Raw genomic sequence first — 23,122 nt, forward strand, 5'->3', positions numbered from 1 at the left:
GCCCCCCATCCTGTCTCCTGCGTCCACTCTGCCCCCCATCCTGTCTCCTGCGTCCACTCTGCCCCCCATCCTGTCTCCTGCGTCCACTCTGCCCCCCATCCTGTCTCCTGCGTCCACTCTGCCCCCCATCCTGTCTCCTGCGTCCACTCTGCCCCCCATCCTGTCCGCCTCTCCCCAGGAGACAGGGTGGGGAGGGGGTCAGAGTGGAAGCAGAGGACATCCTGCCCCGCTGGTCCCTCTGGTCCCCTGGACCCTCACTCTTTGTCCCCTCCACTCCTGGAGCTGCCTCCCCCTCCCTAACAAAAAAGATACCCGAAGCTCCGCCCCCGCCGGTGACATCACTGTTTCCAGTAGCAACCAAGGATTCTGCAGACCCAACTGCCAAAGCCCTCGATGGGGACAAAGCAGGGTGGTCCCCGCACCTAAGCGATGCTCTGAGCGGTGGCTCCTCCCACCACAGCCCCGCTCCTGCCCCCCCCCCCCCCCCGCAGTTCTCACCACTAGGCTGACCCCCCCAAACACGGACACTGGGGGGCACCCTGGTGCTGAGGGGCAGGGGCTGCAGCACTTGCCAGGCTCCCTTTCGGGGGGGCTCCTTGTCTCAGGGAAGGGAAGGGGTGCCCGGGGGCGAGGGGCCCACGTTGCCCTGCAGCCCCACCTGTCTCTGCTCGGACCCAGGCTCACGGCGGAAAGAACCCAGTGCTGGGGGCGCTCACTGCTCCTGGGGGCTCCCAGGAGGACATGTGGGGTGCACTCAGGGCTGGGTCGGTGGCCTGTGTCGAAACTTCTGTGGTCCCCGGCAGGTCAGAGCCTGGAGGCTGCATGGGGGCCCCGGACCGGCCAACTCCGGTGGTCCAGACGGAGGAAGGGATTTGGCTGGACGGCAGCCAGAGCGCCTGCCTCCTCCGGTCCACCCACGCCTCCGCCGGGGGCTGCGGCGGCTTCTGCTGGCTCCGGGGAGGCAATTTCTAAATGTTCACAAATCTGTGAGCTGGTTGTGGCACAGCTGGGGGCCTGAAATTGGCCGTGGTGGGCGTGTTTATACCAGGGAAGCTGCCAAGCCCTGCAGCGCGGGCTCTTTTGCGGCTCCAGAATGCGTGTCAGCTGCTTCCCTCAGGCTGCGGGAGCCCCTTGCAAGGTCCCCGACATCCAGGGATGGGGTGGAGGCTGTGCCTGCACCAGCCTGACAAGCTGCTCCAGAAGCCCTGCCCACAGGAGCTGAGAGAGATAAATGCTGCCGTTCTAAACACTAAGCTGGGGGGTCGTTTGCCATGCAGCAGTAGACTAATCAATACAGGGCGCTATTCCAGAGAATGCCTCCCCTCAAAGACCTCTGAGAAGACTTCGGCGTGGAATGAGAGCAAGCCACGCAAATATCCAAGGAAGAGTGCTCCCGAAGGGCGAACGGCACGTGCAAAGGCCCCGGGACAGAGGAGTGTGGCCTGGAGCAGAGTGAGGGGAAGACAGTGAGGGAGGAGGCCAGAGGTGGCGGCCAGAGCCCGTGGGACTGGCCACGCCACGCCGAGGGCTTCAGCTTTATTTCGGTGGGGCGGGAAGCCGCAGGAGGGAGTGGACGAGTGGCCATCTGGCTGCTGTGTGGGTAACCAGGGGAGGAAGGAGGGTGACCGGCCAGGAAGCTGCTGGGAGTCCACGTGCCAAGCGAGAGATGTAGAGGGGACGAGACACGGCCCGAGGCAGGTGCGGGGTCAAGAACGACGCCGAGGTTTTGTCCCGAGCAACGGAGGATGCCGGTCCGGCTTCCTGAGGATGGAAAGCAGGGTCGTGGGTTTTCCAAGTAGGCGCCAAGATTTTGGTTTTTTTACAAAGTCCCCACAAGCTCTGACACGCTGCATTTTGATTTTCATTCCATTAGACATGTTTTCTATTTCCCCCTGTGATTTCTTCTTTAATGTCTGGGTTATTTAGAAGTGTGTTATTTAAGTTTCAAATGTTTGGAGAATTCCCGGGTATATTTAGGCTATTCATTTTTAGTTTAATTCCAATATGGTCAGAGTACACGTGTGGTGTGATTTTAAACACACTGAGCCTCGGCCGGGTGGCTCAGTGGGTTGGGATGTCGTCCCGATACATCGAGGTTATGGGTTCGGTCCCCGGTCAGGGCACATGCGGGAGGCAACCGATCGATGTTTCTCTCTCATGTCAATGTTTCTCTCTCTCCTTTCCTCTCCTTCTAAAACCGATAAAAACAAATCCTTTGGTGAGGATTTAAGTAAATAAATAAAAATAAGCCCGCTCACTGGAGATGTCGTGGAAAGTCCCGTGTTTGCTGTGATGAACACCCCGTGAAACCAATGTAAACACTACAGAGAAACAGTGATGCTATGAGGATAAAGGGGGTGCAGGGGGGGAAGCCACCTACCTCCCTGAAACAGACCCAACTGGATTCTGGGACCTGTTTTCGTGGCCTGAGCTCAAATCTAGGTTCGTGGCTTCAAGGCCTCTTAATAGAAAAAGCCTCGTGTTATTCCTGACGCTGCCTGAGTCAGTGACCGGAAGAGCCCGCCCACTATCGCCATTGTCACCCTTGTGTCCAAGGTACCCAGGCTCGACCTGGGACAGAAGACGCCCGGACTCGGCTGCATGCAGCTTTGTTGCACACACTTGAGTTTAATCCACAAAATCCCAGTAGAGGGGAATCTTCATATCACAAGTTATGTCCTGGGGACTCACGTTGTCCGTTCTTGGCCTGAAGGGGAAATTTGGAATAAACGTCAGCCCTCGGTGCCTCCTGAGACCCCCTTGTTGACAACCTGAGGTTCCCCGGGGAGCCCTCCCCGGGGCCCGGGAGCTCCAGCTCCAGCAGGTTCACCCCCGGTGCCCTCCCAGTGCCGGGGACCCAGGGCGCCCACAGACCCCAGCTGGGCAGGTGCAGGTCCGGCCGGGCCTGAGCCGAGGCACGTGCCTTGAGGGACGACCGCCGCCCCGGTACCGGGCAGAAGCGGACTCTCCGTCCGTTCCCACCCCGTCTCTCCCGTCCCGGGCATCCTGCCGCCTGCATGACCAGCTCAGCCTGTCACCCAGACGGGAGGGGACGGCCCCCAGTTGGAACACAGTAGAGCTGCACACACGGGACCTCCTGAGGCCCCCACTGTCCACTGGGCTTGTCACGGGGAGAGATGGCCCCTGTGCTGTTCCCAGTAACAAGTGTCCCTCTCCGCCCCTCCCTTAGAAGTGGAAGCAACTGTCGCGGTTACAGCGCAACGTGGTTCTCTTCATCCTGGCCTTCCTGGGGCTCTGTGGGCTCCTGTCCTACGTCAGCGTGGCTGACCCGTGGAAAGGTACCTGCGCCCGCGCCTCCGACGGCTGAGGGCGGCCGGGCGGACCTGAGCTTGCCGCCCACCAGCTCAGCTCCAGGAGCCACAGGGCAGCTAGTGGGCAGGAAGCCCGGGACGGGTGTGGGGTGCCCGGCCCCCTTGCTGGAACAGGGGAGTTACGGCCACGTCCTGGGGCTGCCTCCCACGCGAGTCTGGGGGGGCCGGCACCATGCTCGGCCCTGGGGTTCCAGGCTCGCTCTAGCGCATCTGTGGTTTTCATCACAGGGCTGAGCGGGTGAGGGGCAGGCGCCCCGACTCCCCTGAGCTGCTTGAGGGAGGAGCGCTGAGCAGCTGCTGCGGGTGCCAGGTGCACTTTCGGGAGGAAACACAGGAAAGCATTGGGGTGGGGTGGGGGTGGGACAGGAACACAGAGGGCCGGTGCGTGCAGGTTCGGTGCTCCCTGCCATCCTGGAACGGGCTCGGGTGACCGTCCCGAGGCCTGAGGGTGTCCTTTGTTAAGAAACAGTGAGCGCCTGTCTGGGTGTCTCCTAGGAGGCCTCTGAGCACCCTCCGGGCCTGGTGGTGCATCTGAGTTCAGCAGGTTCTCTCGTTCAGTCCCGAACGGCAGGTCAGCGGGAGAGCAGAAGGCCAGGCCAGCAAACCCGCCTGTCTTGCCAGCTCCTCAGAAGGCAGATGCTGACCCAGGAAAGGGCCCGGGGCTGCCGCCTCAGGTACTGACCACGCTGCGGGCGGGGCCGTGACCGGGCTCAGGTCCACAGCATCAGAACAGCAGTAGGACTCAAACCAACCGGGAAGGATGCCACCTGGTCAATGCCACCCTCCCTTCTGCCTGGTGGGAGGACCCCTGGGGCAGGAAGGAGGAGTGTTCTTTCCTTCAAGCTCAGGGCACGTGCTGGGCTCTGGATGCCGGGTCAGGTGGTGAACCGAGCAGACTGTCCTCCCCAGAGCTGCAGGAACAGGCAGGCGGCCCCCGTGTGCATCCTGTGAGGACAAGGGCACACGCCTGCAGGGGGCCGGGCCCTAGGTCAGGGCAGCCTCTCTGAGGACGGGACACTGCACAGGAGCCTGAAAGCCGAGCAGCCCTGGCTCTGGGTAGAGTTGGGAGCAGGATGCCATCCAGGGAGCTGCCCAAGGCAGGGCTTCACCCACACCCAGGACACACTAGTCCACGTGCAGAGTCTCCACCCAGGCCTGTCAGGGCCAGAAAGTGATGTGAAAGGTGCTCCCCCAAACCTGCACCTCACAGTGAAGAAGGAAATAGTCCAGCTCATGCCCAGCACCCGGGGTGGAAACAACGGCAGCCCGTAGGCGGTTGAATTCCTCTCCTCTCAGCAGTGACTCTTACCTTTGTCTAGAAGCCTCAGAGGCAGGCCCGGCGGGGACCCCCCCACCTGCAGATCAGAGCCCCCAGTAGAGACTCGGAGGACAGGAGGCGGGGTGACGTCAAGAGGAGAGAAGAGGTGGTGGGCCAAGCTCCCCAGGAAGAAAACCTGCAGAGGAGCATTGTCAGGTACCGGGAGCCGCGGGCACGGGTCTGAACGCGCCAAGGCAGAGGCCGCTGTACCCGCTGTCTCTTTCCTGAGAAACAGAAACAGGGAGAGAAACAGCGTGTGGTGAACATCTGCCTCCAAAGTGGGCAGTTTGTGCCCATCCTGAGAGCAGGCCCCAGGGTGGGGGTCCTGCCTGCTCGTCGCGTGGCGTGGAGGGCGAGCCTGAGCCCGGCCAGGCAGCCGCCTTGGGCCTTGGGCCTTGGGCCCTGCTGACGGCCGCTCTCTCCCTGAAGCTGGCGGGGAGCAGTGATCGAGCCGGAGCCGGGCACCGAGTCCCCTCCAGACAGGCAGAGGCCCCGCCAGGCCCCCAGCATTCTGGATGGACAAGGTCAGGCCCCACCTGCGCCCTCCGGGCCCCACCTCGGCATCCTCGGAAAGGGGGCGTGTGGGCCCGCAGGTGAGTGTGTGGGCGGCAGACAGTCCCCTTGCTAAGGGGCCGAGACCCGCCCAGAGGACAAGGTCAGCCCTGACCTCAGGGCCTGTGGTGGCTGCTGGCCCGAGGCGGCCGTGTCTGGGGACAAACCCGGTTGCTGTGTAGCGTCGGAGGCCGGGGCCGGGGGCAGTGGGTTCGCTCTGGCCGGGTTGGTTGGGAGTCGCCCTGTTCCCCCAAAGGGTGGGGGTTAGATTCTCGGTCGGGGACATACCCAGGTTGTGGGTTCCAGGCTCGTGCAGGAGGCAACCGATTGATCCCTCCCTCCCTAGAAATCAATGGAGAAAATACCCCTGCGTGAAGATTAACAAAAAACAAGCAAAGAGACATAGGGTTGAACCGTCACAATCTGGATTTGACTGTGGATTCCTAGATAAAACCCCAAAACACAGCAGCAAAGTAAGCAATAGACACATTGGACTTCATCAAAAGAGACTTTTGTGCACCAAGAGCACCATCGTCAGCGTAAAAGGCAGCCCGCAGGACGGGCAAAGCTGTCCCGACGGCGAAGGAGTCACATCCAGAATTATTTTTAAAAGCTCCCAAAACTCAACAACAGAAACAATAAAAACAGAGTCAACAGCAAATAAACCTAGAACTCAACAAATAAACCAACAGTAAAAGCACCTTTATGAACAGGGGACACTGTGTCTCGTGAATGATTTAACAGGCAAGGGAGGGTGGCCCCACGCCCGGGGGCAGCGTGCGTCCGAGCCGGGGGCACAGGGCCTGCTCGGGGACGCCCGGGTCCCTGCTCCCAGCCGGGCAAAGCGTCTGAATAGAGGTTTCTCCAAAGACGACGTGTGGATGCCCAATAAGCACAGGAGACGCTCAGCTCTCAGCTCATTAGGAAAACGCAAACCCCAGCCCCACCGGGGGCCCACCCCCTGCTCGTGGGGACGCTGCAAACAGGAGGCGGCGAGCGCTGGCCAGGGCGCCGGGGGAGCCAGGCCTGCCCTGCCGGCGGGAACGCCACGTGGAGCCGCCGCCGTGGGGGTCAGTGTGGCAGCTTTTTGCAAAGGGAAACGTGGCCCGGCCACGGGACCCAGCTGTCCCCCTCCCGGGCACACCCCACGGACCTGAAGCAGGGGCTCGGGGAGATATCTGCACACCCAGGTTCACAGAGGATCTCTCAGAGGAGCCGAGGGGTAGAATCTACCCCAACGCCCGCTGACGGGTGAATGGATACGGGAAACGCGGAATCTGCACACAGCGGGATGTTACCTTTAAAACAGAGGGGCAGCCCGGCCGGCGTGGCTCAGCGGCTGAGCGTCGGCCCAGGATCCAGGCGATCGGGGTTCGATTCCGGTCGGGGCACAGCCCGGGTTGCGGGCTCGATCCCCAGTCGGGGACGTGCGGGAGGCAGCCGATCAGTGACTCTCATCACTGATGTTTCTCTCTCTCCCTCTCCCTTCCTCTCTCTGAAATCAACAAAAACATATTTAAAAAAAAAAAAAAGAGGGGCGGCCCTAGCTGTGCTCAGTGGCTGGGGCGTCGGGCTGCAGGCTGAAGGGTCCCGGGTTCGTCCCGGCCGAGGGCACCCTCCTCGGTGGCAGGTCCCATCGGGCCGTGTTGGGTGCGGCGGGAGGCAGCCGATCCTGTCTCTCGCCCACGCCTCTCCCTCCGCCTCCTCCCTCCCGCTCTCTGAAGATCAATGGATTAACCAGAGACGAGGAGGGGCGTCCGACGCACACCAGCGGGGCTGGACCTTGACGCCATTAAGCCAAATGCACCAGGCGGCTGCCCAGGGGCCGGGGACCAGCCGCGGGGCGATGGCCCTGAGGGCTGTTTGGGACACGGGAGCGGAGAGCCTGGCACAGCACCCACAGGGAGCTTGAGGCTCACGATTCACAGACGGCGAACAGGGTAAAATCCGACACTCACCTGGGCCCGTCCCCCATTCTCACCGCTTTGAGGTCGGAAAGGGCAGAGCAGGGGTGGCGGAGGCCCGGCCGTGAACCTGGAGGGCCTCGGGCCCAGCTTTTCCCCAGGCCGTTGCGGGGAGGGCTTCCGGCCCCCAGGCGTTCGGCGCGTCCTGCGGGGCAGGCCTGTTCCCGGGGAGTGAGAGCCACCTGCTGCCGCCTGGACGGGGGAGCTGAGGGGACCGAGGGGACGGCCCGGGCGGGGCTCGGGTCCTTGTCTGGACGTGGCCCCCGCCCTGAGGGCCACTGTCTACTTCACGCAGGACGGGAAGCCCTGGGCGCAGCTACGGGGACAGAAGAACACGGACACAGGGACCCGGGGACACTGGAACTTGGAGACGCAGACACGGGAGGAGGGAGATATGGTGGGGAGGGCTCGGGGAGGGGGACATGGGGACAGGGGGACACGGGGACAGGGAAACAGGCAGGGGGGCGCAGAGGGGGGGGGCGTGCAGGGGTGGGCACAGGAGGACACTGGGACACAGGTACGGGGACATGGGGGCTGGCACGCAGGGATGGGCACCTGGCATGGGGCACAGGAGGGCATGGGGACAGAGACACAGGGGCAGGGATAGGGGGTCACGGAGACACAGGGGTGAGAACACAGGGGTGGGCACCCAGAGGCCGGGCCATGGGAACATGGGGGATGGGAGGGGCAGGAGGACAGGGGGACACAGGGGCACAGGGACACGGGGATGTAGGAATAGGAGGGACAGGAGGACATGGGGACAGGGGCACGGATGGGGCCTGGGGGTGGGGACACGGGGAGGCACTGTGGGGTGACTGCTGTGGCCCTGGGTGACTGGGGCAACCACACCCGGGGCTGGTGTGATGTGAGGGAGGCTCACTGTCATCACACTGGTTGCCACGGTGACGGTCTTGGGACAGGGGGACAGTGGCCAACGCCAGTGGCCAGACCTCCCCTGTCAGCCCCAGCACCAGACAGGCCGCCTGGGCAGAGGCGGGGCCATGCTGGCCACGGACATCTCGGGAGGGGGTGGGTGTCGCTCCTCCCTGCAGCCGGTGGGGGAGGGATCCGCTCCGTGGGGGGCCCTCGCCCAGGCCCTGGACTGGACCCCGGGGCAGGGGGGTGCCTTTCTGTCCTGGGGCCCAGGCGCTCCCGGGGGGCCCTGTCTCACTGAGTGAAGGGACTGGCCTGAGGGGGGAGAGGTCCCGGGTCCCAGCAGAGGCCGTGGGCCCCTCCCTCCCTCCCGGGCTCTCAGCAGCCACCTCCCCCTGCCCAACCCCTGCCGGGCTCCAGGACCCCGACCCATGGCCGTGACCCCTGGCTGTCGCTCAGACAAGATCATTCTCGGGGCTGCTGCCCTCTGCGTGGGACACCCCCCACCCCCAACTTCGGAGGCCCCTTCCCTCCCCCTTGGGCAGCCCCCCCAGGGGCCCACCTGCAGGGGGGCCTGGCCCAGATCGTCTCCCTGTGGCTGTGAGGCTGGGGCGCCCCGAGCGGCCGGGGCGGCAGGGCTGTGGCCTCTCGCCCAGGTGTGTGCTGGGGACGCACCCACCTGGCACCTGGAGCGAGGAAGGCCGTGCTGGGTGACCAGCGGGGAGGCATGGGGCGGGCGGGCCCTGGGCACTGGCGGCCGGGAGACAGGTGGCTGGGCACCCGGCCCTGTCCCAGCGCCAGGCCCTTGAGCCCGGCCTGCTTCCCGGGTCCCCAGGGCGACCATCTCCATGGTGACACAATGGCTGCCAGGAAGCCTGAGGGCGGGAGGGGAGGCTCTGCTGCGCCAGCCGGAGGAGCGGAGGGACGGGCGCCCAGGGCACAGCCCCGCCCAGCCCCACGTGAGGTGTCCCCGCAGCCACGTGACATGCTCTCGGCCGCCCAGCGGACATGAGCCCCCGGCCCCCGCGGGCCCTGCCCTGGGCCCTGGCCCTGCTGCTGGCGCTGGGGCTGCACCGCCTGGAGGCCGGGGGTAAGTGGGGGTCCCGGGCCCTCCCGCCGCCGCCTGGCAGCCGTCCCCTGAGCCCCGCGCCCTCCAGCCCGCAGGGCCCTGGACCCCGACTTCCGGGAGAACTACTTCGATCAGCTCCTGGATCATTTCAACTTCGAGAGGTTCGGCAACCAGACCTTCCCGCAGCGGTTCCTGGTGTCAGGTGAGGCTGCCTGGGGCCCCCCAGCTCCTGGGGGCCGGTCACACGCCTCACTCAACCCCTCCCTGCCTGCACCCCACAGAGAAGTTCTGGAAGAGGGGTGAGGGGCCCCTGTTCTTCTACACGGGCAACGAGGGGGACGTGTGGGCCTTCGCCAACAACTCGGGGTTCATCCTGGAGCTGGCAGCAGAGCAGGAGGCCCTGGTTGTCTTTGCGGAGCACGTGGGTACCGGGCGCCCGGCTGCGGGGCCGGGAGGGGGAGCGGGGGGACGGGCAGGCGGCGAGGTCACGGCCGGCCCTGCCCACAGCGCTACTACGGAAAGTCGCTCCCCTTCGAGGAGCGGTCCACCCGCCGCGGGTACACGGAGCTGCTGACGGTGGAGCAGGCGCTGGCCGACTTCGCCAGGCTGCTCCAGGCGCTGCGGCAGAGCCTCCGGGCCCAGGACGTCCCCGCCATCGCCTTTGGCGGGAGGTGGGTCCTCACCACCCCTTCCTCCCCGAGGGGTGTTTCCTGGGTCCTTAGGCTTTTCAGGCCCCTCTGGGGCACGGGGGGGGGTCACTGAGGAGGGGAAGGGGCGTGCTGGGCCGCGGCCCCCGCCCCTGACCTTGCTCCCCAACAGCTACGGGGGGATGCTCAGCGCCTACATGAGGATGAAGTACCCCCACCTGGTGGCGGGGGCGCTGGCGGCCAGCGCGCCGGTCGTGTCAGTGGCCGGCCTTGGGGACGCCTATCAGTTCTTCCGGGACGTCTCAGTGGTGAGCGAGAGGCCTGGGGGGCCCGGTGGGGGTGGCGGGGCCGGGCTCGGCCACAGCCTCTCCTTTCTCAGGACTTCCAGGGCCAGGGTCCCAAGTGTGCGCAGGGCGTGCGGGACGCCTTCCGGCAGATCAAGGACTTGTTCCTACAGGGAGGTGAGGAGGCTGCCCCCCCCCCGCCCCCCGCCCCCTGCCCCCGCCCGCAGCCCTCTGAGGCCTTGCGCTGCCCCCTCCTGGCAGCACACGCCCGGGTCAGCCAGGAGTTCGGCACCTGCCAGCCGCTCTCAGGCGGGAAGGACCTGGCCCAGCTCTTCGGGTTCACCCGGAACGCCTTCACCGTGCTGGCCATGATGGACTACCCCTACCCCACCGACTTCTTGGGGCACTTCCCCGCCAATCCTGTCAAGGCAAGGCCCCTGCTTCGCGGGCAGGGCAGGGCAGGGCAGGGCAGGGGCGGGCGCCACCCCGGGGCCCCGCACCCTCTGCAGCCTGGGACCAGGGGAGGGCGAGCCGGGAGGCGGGGTCCTCTGCTGAGGTGCTCCGCTGGCACCCCCCCAACTAGGTGGCCTGCAACCTGCTGCTGAGCGAGAGCCAGAGGATCAAGGGGCTCCGAGCACTGGCAGGTGCGTCCCCAGCCCCAGCCCCGGGCCTGGTGCCGAGTGGGGGCCGGTGGGCTGTGTGGGGCCCAGGACACCCCCACCATCACCTTTGATTAGGGAGTGGCCGCCTTCCTCCTGGCCCAGCCTGGGGTCACTGCCCCAAGGGGCTGTGGGAGGTCTTGGCAGGGAGCACAGGGGCTGCTAGGACAGACCCAGGGACCTCACTCCTCCTGGCACATGAGACCCCAGAGCCCTGACCCCGGCAGGACCCCTCTGAGCAGGCAGGGTGGGCGTCCAGGCACCTGGCCTCAGCACCCCTCTCCCCAGGGCTGGTGTACAACTCTTCAGGCACCGAGCCCTGTTACGACATCTACCAGCAGTACCAGGCCTGTGCAGACCCCACAGGCTGTGGCTTGGGCCCCAATGCCAAGGCCTGGGACTACCAGGTATGGGGTGGGGCGCCTGGGGCTGCCAGGGTTGGGGTGGGGCGCCTGGGACTGCCAGGGTTGGGTGGGGGGCCTGGGACTGCCAGGTATGGGGTGGGGCGCCTGGGGCTGCCAGGGTTGGGGTGGGGCGCCTGGGACTGCCAGGTATGGGGTGGGGGGCCTGGGGCTGCCAGGGTTGGGTGGGGGGCCTGGGGCTGCCAGGGTTGGGTGGGGGGCCTGGGGCTGCCAGCTATGGGGTGGGGGGCCTGGGGCTGCTAGGGACGGTGCTGAGGGAGATGCCCGCCTGCAGGCCTGCACGGAGATCAGCCTGACTTTCTCCAGCAACAACGTGACGGACCTGTTCCCCGAGATGCCCTTCACCGAGGAGCTCCGCCAGCAGTACTGCCTGGACACGTGGGGCGTGTGGCCCCGGCCCGACTGGCTGCACACCAGCTTCGGGGGGGCTGGTGAGGCTGGGGTGGGGCGGGGCTGTCTCCCCTCTGCACTGAGCTGGCAGAGCTGGGTTCTGAGCTGCCCCGCGGCTCACTGAGCTCGGGCCCCGCCTGGTCCCCCACTTACTCTGTCCCTTTCAGACCTTGGATCTGCCAGCAACATCATCTTTTCCAACGGTGACCTGGACCCCTGGGCCAGGGGTGGGGTGAGTTACAGGCCGTGCTGGACAGTAGCTGCCCCAGGCAGGCTCCCTGCCAGTTTGCAGTCTTCCCAAGGAGCCGCTGTGCCTGTTCCTGTGCCCATGCTGATGCCCACACCCGGGGCTGCTCCTTGCTCCCTCCTGGTTCTTTTCCTGACTTGATGGGACCTGGCCTCTGACTCGCCTCTCTGATGAGAACGTTCAAGGCTATGCAGTCACCTCGAGTTACTGTGCTAGCTGCACCCCATGGCGTGGACCTGCAGGCTCTGGGGGAGGGCTGGGGGCTGACCGCCTGGAGCTCCCACCGCACCTTACAGGCGTCTCCCATGGACAGATCCAGAGAAACCTGAGTGCGTCTGTCCTCAGCATCACCATCCGAGGCGGGGCACATCACCTAGACCTCAGGTGCGGTCCTGTCCTGGGAGGGTGCTGGGCCTGGCCTGGGCCCATGGCTGGACCTGGCTGGGGGTCTTGTGGGGCACAGGTTGACCTGCCCGCTGAGTGCCCCACCTGCTCCTCAGAGCATCCCACCCGGCAGACCCCCCGTCCGTCCTGGAGGCGCGCAGACTGGAGGCCATGCTCATTCGCCAGTGGGTCGCGGAGGCTCGGCAGGTGCAGCACCAAGTCTCCAAGGCTGAAAGGCACTTCCCCAGCTAGGACCGGAGACGGCTGAGGGGGCTTGTCGAAGTGACCCCAGGGCTGGCCATGCCCGAGGGAGGGGCTAGCCAAACCCCACGAGGAGGGAGTGGACGCACTGAATGCACTGCAGTGCCACCCTTCCCCATCTGCCACAATAAAACGATCCCCAACCCCAAGTGTGCTGTTTGCCTGTGACGGGCGGGAGGGGGTGGGCCAGCTGAACCACGACACCAAACATCAGAAGCCACCCAAGCCACGCCCCGCCTCCCTTCTATGCCTTGTTTCAATGTCGCCACCACCGTGGGAATGCACCCCGAGAACCCCACACCCTCTGCTGTGGGGGCTCTGCAGGGAGGGAGTTGGCAGTCATGACGGCTGGGACAAGCTCTGCGCCTTCACAAGCACAGGCAGTGCAGGGCTGGGAGCCAGGCCGAGGGCGAGCTGAGTGCAGCCTGGGAGGCCAGGGGTAGGCGGGGGCTGCCACCAGGGCACCTGAGATCACAGCTGAGAACCCAGGCCCAGAGGACGCGCTGGGAGCCGACCTCGGCTGAGGAGTGTCAGTGCTCGGAGAGGCCCTGGCTTCTGGGGGAAGTGGACTTCCTGGAGGTGATGAGGGCAACCGCTGCCAGCTTAACACAGGGCAGAGCTGGGCCTGTCCTAGGTCATCTGGTGTTAGGGACAGGGACCCATGCCAAGGCCCAGGTTGGTCTTCTCTGCTGAAGCTGCCCAGGGTCAGTCCTAAGGCGTGTGTGGATGCTGCAGGAGGGGACAGGACACCCCACACCCCAAGAAAGTGACCTCAGGAGACCACACCCAGAAAGACGTGCATGTGGGGGTGTGAGCGGGTGACCGTAGGATCCTGACCAACCCACTTGCCCCCAATTCCACCCAAGTGCCAGGAGCAGTCAACCCCACACACACGCAGCGGTCAGAGCAGATCTCCTTTATCTCAACTGAAGGTCCGTCCCACTGGGGTGGCCTGGGAACAGGGCAAACCTGTCATCTCACGACCAGACCCCGCAGGATCCCTGAGTCCAACACGTAAACAGCACAGCCAGCCAGGAGCCCCGAGACCTGTCAGGACAGGGTCACAGGCTGACAGCAAGGCTGAGCTGCACTCTGGTGCCCCCTCTACTCCTGCCCCTGAGCACATGGGGTCTGGGGACCCACGGTGGCCCCAGGAGGTGACCAGAGGCCCGGGACCCCATGCAGCCCGTGTGCTGGCTGCAGGGGATGCCCAGGTTTCAGGAATGTACGTCATGATTTAAGGTCCTCGGAGGAGCAGGAAGCCCCGAGGACGGGCCCCTGATCCAGGCTGACTTCCTTGCCCCGTCGTCCTGATGGGACGGAACACAGACAAGGAGCCCACAGCCAGGGTGGATACCTGCTGCCCGGGGCAGCCCCGGGCTCCTCTCCAAGCCCAGAGATGTAGCGGCCTGGCTGCCTCCTGGCCTCTGTCACCAGCCTGGCCCGGAGCGTGTCCAGCCAGCTGGGCAGACACCACACGGCCAAGGTCGAAGGAGGGTGGGCCCATCCAGGGCCAGGGTCCAGCCGACGGGCACCCTTGCACACAAGGAGTGACAGGCCCCAAGGCAGTGCCTATGCGGGGGCCCAGATGGGCAGGGGGTGGGCCTCGGTGTTGAACACGTAGGTGTCCAGGCTGAGCAGGTCCCGGTGGTCGGAGAAGAGCAGGTACAGGTATTTGAGCGTCTCCCCCAGGAAGAAGCTTTCCATCTTGTCCTTGGGCTGGGGATTGTGTGGGTCCTGGACGTTGCTGATAGAAGAATAGCCGCCTGTGGGGATCTGCGGAACCAAGGCCGAGCGTCACTGCTGCGGGCACAACCGCTCCCCACACCCAGCCTCAGTCCTCAAGAGGGTCACCCGCTGGAGGCACCCAGAGCTCCCTGCCTCCCCACAGCAAATGGCCCCACAGTGCCTGGGATGGAGGCCTGGAGGTCAGCCTGGCTCCTCCAGAGACCCCAGTGCCAGCTGCCCGTGGGTGACTGGTGGGAGTGCTGCCTCCAGAACCCTGTGGGGGCCTCCCACACGCTGAGGCCATGCGCCTGCACACCACAGGGCAAAGGTCAGGTCTCAGCTCCGCCCAGCAGGTGGTGGGCGCTGGGCAGGGCGTGACTTTCTTTCTCTGAGCTGTGGCACGTGGCTGGGTCTGAGGACAGTGGGAGGCACTGTGGTCTTGGTGCCAGTCCTGGGGAGCAGTGGCCCCGAGGTTGTTTCGGGTGGACCAGGTTTGCCCGGGCCACATGGTGGACCCAGGAGGGACATGGCAGGGACCCTTCCTAACTGGCTGTCTCTCAAACAGTGTGGAGGGATGCACGTGCCCGAGACCCTCGGTGACACCTAGAAGGAGAAGGTCATCCCAGAAGCCACAGCAAGCCTGCCCCTCCCGCACGCAGCCACCCTGGGAAGGTGACTGTGAGGAGCTGGGCGTGCGCGGGCGGCGGGCGGCTCACCCGTGTGTAGGCGTTGAAGCTCTGGAAGATCTCCCAGCCCCAGTCCTGGTACTTGCGGTCCCCCGTGAAGCGGTACAGGTAGAACAGGCTCTCCACCGTCTCGGGACGCAGCAGGTTGTGCCTGTCGGCCGGCTGGGGACACAGACCGGGTGTGAGGCCCACACAGTGCCCTGCACCCTGCCCCACCGTTTTGGCCCCACTCACCTTGACCTGCACGTCCTTCTGGCTCTTCTGCGCATACAGGTTGAAGTGCACGATCTCGGGGCTCAGTCCTGTCTCCATCTGCCTGTTCATCTGGTAGCAGGTATCCATGAGCTCCCGAGCCAGCTCCATATGGTCAGCGGGCAGGCCATAGTGGGCGCCCAGGGCCAGCGCCCCCGGCAAGAAGCACACCAGGTGGTCCTGAAATTGAAGGGGCTCCTCACTACCACACAGCCAGCGGCCACTCAGGCTCCACCTGGCCCAGCGCCGCCCCAGAGCAGCCTCCCACATCCCCGGAGCCCTCGGCCTCCACAAGGTCAGGAGCAGGACAGGCACAAACACCCAGGCCAAACACTTGGGCTCAGTGTGGGCAGATGAGCTGGTGGAAGAAGCCCTGTCCAGTCCCGGGAGCAAGCCTGACCAGGTCTCTCCCCAGCCTCCAACGATGGTGGGGCGCCAGCTGCAGGAGGGGGGGCTGGGGGAGGGGGGGCCAAGGGCAGGCACCTGTGGCACCTCAGAGGTCACCCCCACACTGGGGGGACAGCCCAGGCTGTGCAGCCCACGTCTGCCTTGGCCACGATGTCACTGTTCTCTCCTGGTCCTAGTTCGGAGCCCCAGGTTCCAGGCCCCTGCCCAGCCTGGACCTCGCAGGCCCTCACCATCTTGGCGCTGAAGCGGCCATGGGTGAGCTCCCCCACGAAGGTGAGCTTGCTGGGTTCAGATTTGCGCAGCAGGTGCCTTTTGATTCCCTCGATGGCCTCCAGGTAGTCGTCCCTCAACCTGTGGGACAAGCAGGTCCTGTCTGCTCAGACCAGGCAGGCGCAGGACCTGAGCTGTGGCTTATACGTTAAAGGCTGCAAGGCCTGACCCTGCCCCGGACGCTGGCGCCTGCGTGGGGGTGGAGCCTGTGCTGTCAGCCTGGCAGTGCCTCCGGCTGCCCCAGCAGGTTGCTCCTTCCCGCCAGCGGAGCCCCTGGGAGGGGAGGCTCCCTGATGGCAACGCCCCCCCCCCAGGGGTCCAGGTCACATCACCCAGGCCGGAGGCGGCAGCCATCCCGGATCCCTGTTGAGGGTTCGCCTGGGTTTTACAAACTGAGGGGCTGTGGCACTGCTGTCTGGGGAAGGGTCCTGTTAGGCACCAAAGTGACACGTGGAGGGAGGCCCAGGTGTCCTGGCGCCTCTGCCTTCTGCTCGAGGGGACTAGCTGTCTCCGCTGCCTCCTAGGCTGGGCAGAGCTGGGCCCCGCAGGCAGCCACACCCAGACCCGGCTCCCCAGCCTCTCCTCCCCACGAAGGGCCCGAGGGGGGGCAGAGGCGCCTCACTGTGTGTCCTGCCTCCCGCCCTGGATCCACTGCTTCAGCAGGTACTCGTAGTAGCTGTCGGCCCTGGCGCCCAGAGTGAACACGCCCAGGTGGGTGAAGAGGCCGCTGTGTGTGTTGATGAACATGGGCACCAGCCCATCCTTCTTTCCCGACAGGGAGTGGACATGCCTGGTCACCTCCTCCGCAGCCTCCTGGGCAGACAGGAGAGGGCGGGTGAGCGAGGGTGCCCAGCGGTCCAAGGGTTTCGTGTGCTCTGCCGAGCGATCCGTTCCTGGCAGCGAGAAGGTCGACGTCCTGGCCGCTGCTTCCTTGGCCCACTGCCCCTGGCTCTGGCCAGCCCACACCACAGAGCAACCGGTTGGTTTCCAGACGGCCACCTCGGGGTGGCAGACACCACAGGCCCTTGTCCTCTGGGCAGGTCTCAGCCCCCACAGCCAGCCCTCAGGGCCACCTGCCCAGCGTGGCGCCTGCTCCTGCTTACTGGAGGGAGGCAGACAGGTCCGCTCCCGAGCCCAGGGCTGCTGCTAACCGTCGACTGCCCCGACCCCTTGTCCACCAAGTGAACTGTGCGTCGGCCCCGCCCCAACCAACCTCAGCTCCTCTGTGCTCAAGTCTTGCCGGGCAGCACCCATCTGTGCTCCCACAGCTCTGTGCACATCAGAGGGATCAGGACCCTGCACAGGGTGCCCTGTGGGTCTCTACCCAGCATATCCACCCGTCCCAACAGATAACTGCCTCCCAGAAGATGTTCCTCTTTGATCTCCAGCTACTGCAGACCCAGCAACACATGGGCGCTGAGGCCATCTCAGGGTAAATGGCCAAATGCTGAGGTTTTCATTCCACCTCAACACCGCCAACTGCTCCTCTCGCCCACTCCATGGGCCACCACAGCGTCACCGGAGGCCGTCGGCTGGACAATCTCAATGTCACCAACACAAAACTGGCTACAATGCCAGCAGGTCAACAGAGCCAACCCAGGCAGCGGAGACAGAGGGGCCTCTGCACGCTGGCCCTGAGGCGGCTCAGACACGCAGCCAGCTCTATCAGGGCCCGAAAGACACGTGTTGCACCAAGGCAGGGTAGGTGGGGCCAGGGCAGAGGCTCACCCGCCAGTCCATGCCTCCCAGGCCTGAGCCCTGGCATCAGTGAAAAAACAGGGCTCTAGTGGAAAGGCAGTGGCCTCCCGGCCCGGAATCAGTGTCCGCATGGCCGGCACCCACTGTGCTGAGCCAGAGCCTCTGCCAGACACCAGGCCCCGTACCTGGAATTTCTTGACCCCTGTGAGACGAGAGAGCTCGCGGAACTCCAGCTGGATGCTCGTCACCTCGGCCACTGTGCTGTCCGATGTCCACCAGGGTGGGTGGGCAGCTCCAGTGCCGATGTTCACGTCTGAGTACGGAATCTTGGAGGGCGTTTGGAACGCAGGCATCAGCCGATTCCCCAAATCTTCCTGATACACACACAGCGAGAGGTCACCGTCTGCTGTCCCCGAGGCCACGTCTACCCTTCACGGTGCAGACCCATCACCCGCTTCCATCCAATCACAGGACAGACATTTGCCTCCTGGCTTCACGGGGCCCCCGCCCTCCGCAGCAGCAGAGTGAGCTGGACTCCTGAGCTCGAGCGATGTCCCTGGGGCTGCAGGGGGACGAGTTGTGCTGCTCTGCTCAGCTCACCCCCAAAATGACAAATGAATTTAAGAGAAGGAAAGCAGAAACACCCCCTGCCCCAGAATCCCCAGAGCAAAGGAAAAACTGGGTGAGCCTCATGGCTCAGGGCCCTGAAGGTGAAGGCCACCTGGCACAGGACACTCACGGCCTTCTCCAGGAAGAGCTTGTCCCCAGACAGGTGGTAGGCGCTCAGAAGCCCCCCCAGGATCCGGATGGTGCTCTCAAACAGGTTGACATCCACATTTTTCTGAAACTCTAACTTCTCAGACACCCATTTCCTGGCTTTTCCAAATTCTACATGAAACGGGAGAGGCAGAGGACATGCTCACAGGTCTCATGGCCCCTAGGACCTCTCTCCCTGGGCAACGTGCATTCTCCTGCCCATCTTTCTCCTCAGGGGTAATGGCATAAACCCCAAGTCTTCAAGCCTGAGCATAAACAGGCTGGCATGCAGCTGAGGAGCCACACCCAGCTGTGAGCACAAGTGGTCGACCATCAGAGGCCACGGGTCAGGGACCACGTGGGTAGCTCAGTGGCAGTCCTCAGCCTTTTCAGAAAACATCACTTAGGAATAACCGACGACGACGCCCCATCCGTTTGCCCCCAGCTGTGTGGCACAAGATGGACGTCAGGGACAGGTTCTGGGTGCTGGCAGCCACATCAGGCTATCTGCCACCTCCCGCCACGGGGCCCTCTCCCAAATGCAACAGAAACCCAGGCTGAAAATGCCTTCAGACGCCCACCCAGGGTCCATACTTGGCTCTTGTCTCACATCCACTCCTGTCACCCAGAGAAGAGAAGCCCGTCAGTGGACACAGCGGGGGGGCCTCCCAGGGACCGCCGCCCACTCGCCGCATGTTGCACACGCGAGGCCGTGAACTGAATGACAGGTACCTTTCTTCAGACCCAAAATCCACATGGTGTCCAGGGCGTCGATCAGTGTGAGGCCGAGGCCGAACCACTCGCCAAAGGACTTGGACACAGGCTTCAACTCGTCGTGACCCCAGGCAAACTTGTGATACCCAGTCCACGCGTGGAGGAAGGCATCTATCACGGCCTTCTGGCGCTTGTTAGGGGGGGCTGGAGGGAGGGAAGAGGGTCAGGGGGACCTTGGACCTGGTCAGGGAGACACAGCCCCCCTGGGGCCCCAAGCAAGGATGCTGGTGACCTGAGGAACGCTGTCCAGGGCCACAGCGCAGCAGAGGGCTTGACAGTCCAAGCACAGAACCGGAGGTGAAACCCTCAGGGCTGGACATGGCTGTGGAGATGGCGAGGCACTGGGGGCCTCATAAGACAGCCCAGACTCGCGTCCACCTGGCCTGGTCCCGTCCACTCCACTGGGGCCACAGGGAGCATCGGTGCACAAAGGCATTTTAGGCCACAGATCAGAGACACAGTCACACTGGCTGCACTGGCAACTCGGGCTTGGGAATACCAAGGGTGATAGGTGCTGGTGAGGAGAGCCATCCCACCTCGTCTCATGAACCCGCCTGGTGGCGTCCCAGAGGAGACGCTGTGGGGCAGGCACACTGTGGTCCCTTTGTAGCCTGTCTGCAGCGCCCACGATGCACTGGGGAGGCTCTACTCCCCACACGTGCAGGACACACAGGGGACCGTGTCCACGAAAACAGGTCACTGGCTTCACACCATGTGTCCTCTCTGTGGGGTAGAGGCCTCCCCTTGTGATCCTCACAGCTTTGCCGTCAGGCCACGCGATCACTCTCAGTCCCCACAGGCCCGGCCACCAGCCCAGCTCTGAACTCCCTCCTCTTCCACCAAAGTGCCAGCACCCAACAAGCACCCAACCACTGGTGCCCAAATGCAGGGCACCCACCCAGCTGCCCGAGTCCCTCAGGCCTGGGGGAGATGCCAAGGAGCACCTGTGTCTCCACATCCCCAGGCCCCTCTTGGACCAGACATGGGCAGGAAAACAAGCCTCCCACACACACATTCCTGTCGCCACAGCCCTGGACATGGGACAACGGTGTCAACAAAGCTCTGAAAAGTGAGACCTGGGGCACACCTGGGTGCCTAGGGATGACCAGCCTCAGAGGACTAGCCAGCACTCCACCCCACACCCTGGACACTCACCTGCGTGTCCACACACCCTCTTTCTCAGGGTGTCTAAGTGGGAACCCCGAGGACGCAGGTGGGGCCTTACCTTGTCCATCCAGAATGCTGGGGGCCTGCAAGGCAGGCCTGGTGGGGGCCTCTGCCTGTCTGGAAGGGACTCCAGTGCCCGGTTCCGGCTCGATCACTGCTCCCCGCCAGCTTCAGGGAGAGAGCGGCCGTCAGCAGGGCAGGGCACAGGCCCAAGGCCCAAGGTGGCTGCCTGGCCGGGCTCAGGCTCGCCCTCCACGCCACGCGATGAGCAGGCAGGACCCCCACCCTGGGGCCCGCTCTCAGGATGGGCACAAACTGCCTGCTTCAAAGGCAGATGTTCACCACACGCTCTTTCTCTCTCTGTTTCTGTTTCTCAGGAAACAGACAGCGGGTACAGCGGCCTCTGCCTTGGCGCGTTCAGACCCGTGCCCGCGGCTCCCGGTACCTGACAATGCTCCTCTGCAGGTTTTCTTCCTGGGGAGCTTGGCCCACCACCTCTTCTCTCCTCTTGACGTCACCCCGCCTCCTGTCCTCCGAGTCTCTACTGGGGGCTCTGATCTGCAGGTGGGGGGGTCCCCGCCGGGCCTGCCTCTGAGGCTTCTAGACAAAGGTAAGAGTCACTGCTGAGAGGAGAGGAATTCAACCACCTACGGGCTGCCGTTGTTTCCACCCCGGGTGCTGGGCATGAGCTGGACTATTTCCTTCTTCACTGTGAGGTGCAGGTTTGGGGGAACACCTTTCACATCACTTTCTGGCCCTGACAGACCTGGGTGGAGACTCTGCACGTGGACTAGTGTGTCCTGGGTGTGGGTGAAGCCCTGCCTTGGGCAGCTCCCTGGATGGCATCCTGCTCCCAACTCTACCCAGAGCCAGGGCTGCTCGGCTTTCAGGCTCCTGTGCAGTGTCCCGTCCTCAGAGAGGCTGCCCTGACCTAGGGCCCGGCCCCCTGCAGGCGTGTGCCCTTGTCCTCACAGGATGCACACGGGGGCCGCCTGCCTGTTCCTGCAGCTCTGGGGAGGACAGTCTGCTCAGTTCACCACCTGACCCGGCATCCAGAGCCCAGCACGTGCCCTGAGCTTGAAGGAAAGAACACTCCTCCTTCCTGCCCCAGGGGTCCTCCCACCAGGCAGAAGGGAGGGTGGCATTGACCAGGTGGCATCCTTCCCGGTTGGTGTGAGTCCTACTGCTGTTCTGATGCTGTGGACCTGAGCCCGGTCACGGCCCCGCCCGCAGTGTGGTCAGTACCTGAGGCAACAGCCCCGGGCCCTTTCCTGGGTCAGCATCTGCCTTCTGAGGAGCTGGCAAGACGGGCGGGTTTGCTGGCCTGGCCTTCTGCTCTCCCGCTGACCTGCCGTTCGGGACTGAACGAGAGAACCTGCTGAACTCAGATGCACCACCAGGCCCAGAGGGTGCTCAGAGGCCTCCTAGGAGACACCCAGACAGGCGCTCACTGTTTCTTAACAAAGGACACCCTCAGGCCTCGGGACGGTCACCCGAGCCCGTTCCAGGATGGCAGGGAGCACCGAACCTCCACGCACCGGCCCTCTGTGTTCCTGTCCCACCCCCACCCCACCCCAATGCTTTCCTGTGTTTCCTCCCGAAAGTGCACCTGGCACCCGCAGCAGCTGCTCAGCGCTCCTCCCTCAAGTAGCTCAGGGGAGTCGGGGCGCCTGCCCCTCACCCGCTCAGCCCTGTGATGAAAACCACAGATGCGCTAGAGCGAGCCTGGAACCCCAGGGCCGAGCGTGGTGCCGGCCCCCCCAGACTCGCGTGGGAGGCAGCCCCAGGACGTGGCCGTAACTCCCCTGTTCCAGCAAGGGGGCCGGGCACCCCACACCCCTGTCCCGGGCTTCCTGCCCACTAGCTGCCCTGTGGCTCCTGGAGCTGAGCTGGTGGGCGGCAAGCTCAGGTCCGCCCGGCCGCCCTCAGCCGTCGGAGGCGCGGGCGCAGGTACCTTTCCACGGGTCAGCCACGCTGACGTAGGACAGGAGCCCACAGAGCCCCAGGAAGGCCAGGATGAAGAGAACCACGTTGCGCTGTAACCGCGACAGTTGCTTCCACTTCTGAGGGAGGGGCGGAGAGGGACACTTGTTACTGGGAACAGCACAGGGGCCATCTCTCCCCGCGACAAGCCCAGTGGACAGTGGGGGCCTCAGGAGGTCCCGTGTGTGCAGCTCTACTGTGTTCCAACTGGGGGCCGTCCCCCCCCGGCTGGGCGACAGGCTGAGCTGGTCATGCAGGCGGCAGGATGCCCGGGACGGGAGAGACGGGGTGGGAACGGACGGAGAGTCCGCTTCTGCCCGGTACCGGGGCGGCGGTCGTCCCTCAAGGCACGTGCCGCGGCTCAGGCCCGGCCGGACCTGCACCTGCCCAGCTGGGGTCTGTGGGCGCCCTGGGTCCCCGGCACCGGGAGCGCACCGGGGGTGAACCTGCTGGAGCTGGAGCTCCCGGGCCCCGGGGAGGGGTCCCCGGGGAACCTCAGGTTTCCGTCGGGTCGGAGACGCCTCGCCCGGGACCCCGCTGGGGGCGGCCCCGGCCCCGCGCCCTCCCGCCCACGCGGCCCGTGACGGAGCAGCCGGGACCGCGCCCGCCCCGCGGACCAGGGCCTGCGCCTCGGGCAGCGCGGCCGGGGCTGCGGACGGAGCCGGGCCTCACCCTCCAGCACGAGCGGCGCTGCCGGGCGGTGCTGCCGCCGTCGCCGCGGCCGAAGCTCAGCGTCACCGAGACGAAGTCCCGGCGCGGCGCGGGGGGCGCGGGCGGGTACATGGCAGCGGCGGCCGCGGCCCGGGGGTCCCCGCCCACGGGCGGCGTCAAGAGGCGGCGCTGCGAGGCGGGCGAGCGGCTCGGCTCCGCGGACACCCGTGGGCAGCCATCGCAGCTCCCGCGACACCCCGCCCATCGCGCTCCCCGCCAATGCGCGTGCGCCCCGCGCCCCGAACCCTACTGCGCGTGCGCCCGACCGGGCCGGCGCCGCCAGCTTG

The 23,122-nt window shown here is 65.1% G+C and overlaps 2 protein-coding genes and 1 long non-coding RNA gene across 3 annotated transcripts; 2 read left to right on the forward strand and 1 right to left on the reverse strand.

Annotated features, from left to right (window-relative positions):
• The first annotated feature begins 3,196 nt into the window (after positions 1 to 3,196).
• On the forward strand, positions 3,197 to 5,114 carry LOC148091904 (uncharacterized). The gene is made up of 4 exons (XR_015715452.1): positions 3,197 to 3,299; positions 3,891 to 4,006; positions 4,652 to 4,806; positions 5,080 to 5,114. It is a non-coding gene; the product is annotated as an uncharacterized LOC148091904 (long non-coding RNA).
• A 3,932-nt stretch (positions 5,115 to 9,046) lies between these two features.
• On the forward strand, positions 9,047 to 12,540 carry DPP7 (dipeptidyl peptidase 7). The gene is made up of 13 exons (XM_016211777.2): positions 9,047 to 9,129; positions 9,197 to 9,310; positions 9,390 to 9,529; positions 9,616 to 9,779; positions 9,928 to 10,063; positions 10,135 to 10,216; positions 10,301 to 10,467; positions 10,623 to 10,683; positions 10,987 to 11,105; positions 11,395 to 11,551; positions 11,678 to 11,742; positions 12,071 to 12,141; positions 12,258 to 12,540. The coding sequence occupies exons 1-13, from the start codon at positions 9,048 to 9,050 to the stop codon at positions 12,391 to 12,393; spliced, it is 1,494 nt and encodes a 497-aa protein (XP_016067263.2). The 5' UTR covers position 9,047; the 3' UTR covers positions 12,394 to 12,540.
• Positions 12,541 to 13,303: 763 nt separating this feature from the next.
• On the reverse strand, positions 13,304 to 22,925 carry MAN1B1 (mannosidase alpha class 1B member 1). The gene is made up of 13 exons (XM_087823091.1): positions 22,797 to 22,925; positions 22,096 to 22,204; positions 21,387 to 21,502; positions 20,587 to 20,741; positions 20,200 to 20,309; positions 18,933 to 19,118; positions 18,184 to 18,332; positions 17,630 to 17,818; positions 16,369 to 16,559; positions 15,707 to 15,827; positions 15,051 to 15,248; positions 14,847 to 14,978; positions 13,304 to 14,178 (listed from the first exon to the last, which is right to left on the reverse strand). Exons 1-13 carry the CDS (start codon positions 22,905 to 22,907, stop codon positions 13,975 to 13,977), a joined length of 1,971 nt encoding a protein of 656 aa, XP_087679217.1. The 5' UTR covers positions 22,908 to 22,925; the 3' UTR covers positions 13,304 to 13,974.
• Positions 22,926 to 23,122: the final 197 nt, after the last annotated feature.

This window comes from Miniopterus natalensis, chromosome 12 (genome assembly GCF_054644295.1).
Source record: "Miniopterus natalensis isolate mMinNat1 chromosome 12, mMinNat1.hap1, whole genome shotgun sequence".
Lineage (NCBI taxonomy): Eukaryota > Metazoa > Chordata > Mammalia > Chiroptera > Miniopteridae > Miniopterus > Miniopterus natalensis.

What these genes read in the sequence shown, in the direction of transcription:
- MAN1B1 (XM_087823091.1), bottom strand. Translation starts at nt 22,907, where the DNA reads ATGTACCCGCCCGCGCCCCCCGCGCCGCGCCGGGACTTCGTCTCGGTG. An exon ending in CAGGGGTCAAGAAATTCCAG is followed by an intron (nt 16,560 to 17,629) that starts GTACGGGGCCTG and finishes CTGTCTGCCCAG; the next exon opens with GAGGCTGCGGAGGAGGTGAC. An exon ending in GCTTCAACGCCTACACACGG is followed by an intron (nt 14,179 to 14,846) that starts GTGAGCCGCCCG and finishes TTGGTTCCGCAG; the next exon opens with ATCCCCACAGGCGGCTATTC.
- DPP7 (XM_016211777.2), top strand. Translation starts at nt 9,048, where the DNA reads ATGAGCCCCCGGCCCCCGCGGGCCCTGCCCTGGGCCCTGGCCCTGCTG. An exon ending in GGGGCTCCGAGCACTGGCAG is followed by an intron (nt 10,684 to 10,986) that starts GTGCGTCCCCAG and finishes CCCTCTCCCCAG; the next exon opens with GGCTGGTGTACAACTCTTCA. An exon ending in CACCAGCTTCGGGGGGGCTG is followed by an intron (nt 11,552 to 11,677) that starts GTGAGGCTGGGG and finishes TGTCCCTTTCAG; the next exon opens with ACCTTGGATCTGCCAGCAAC.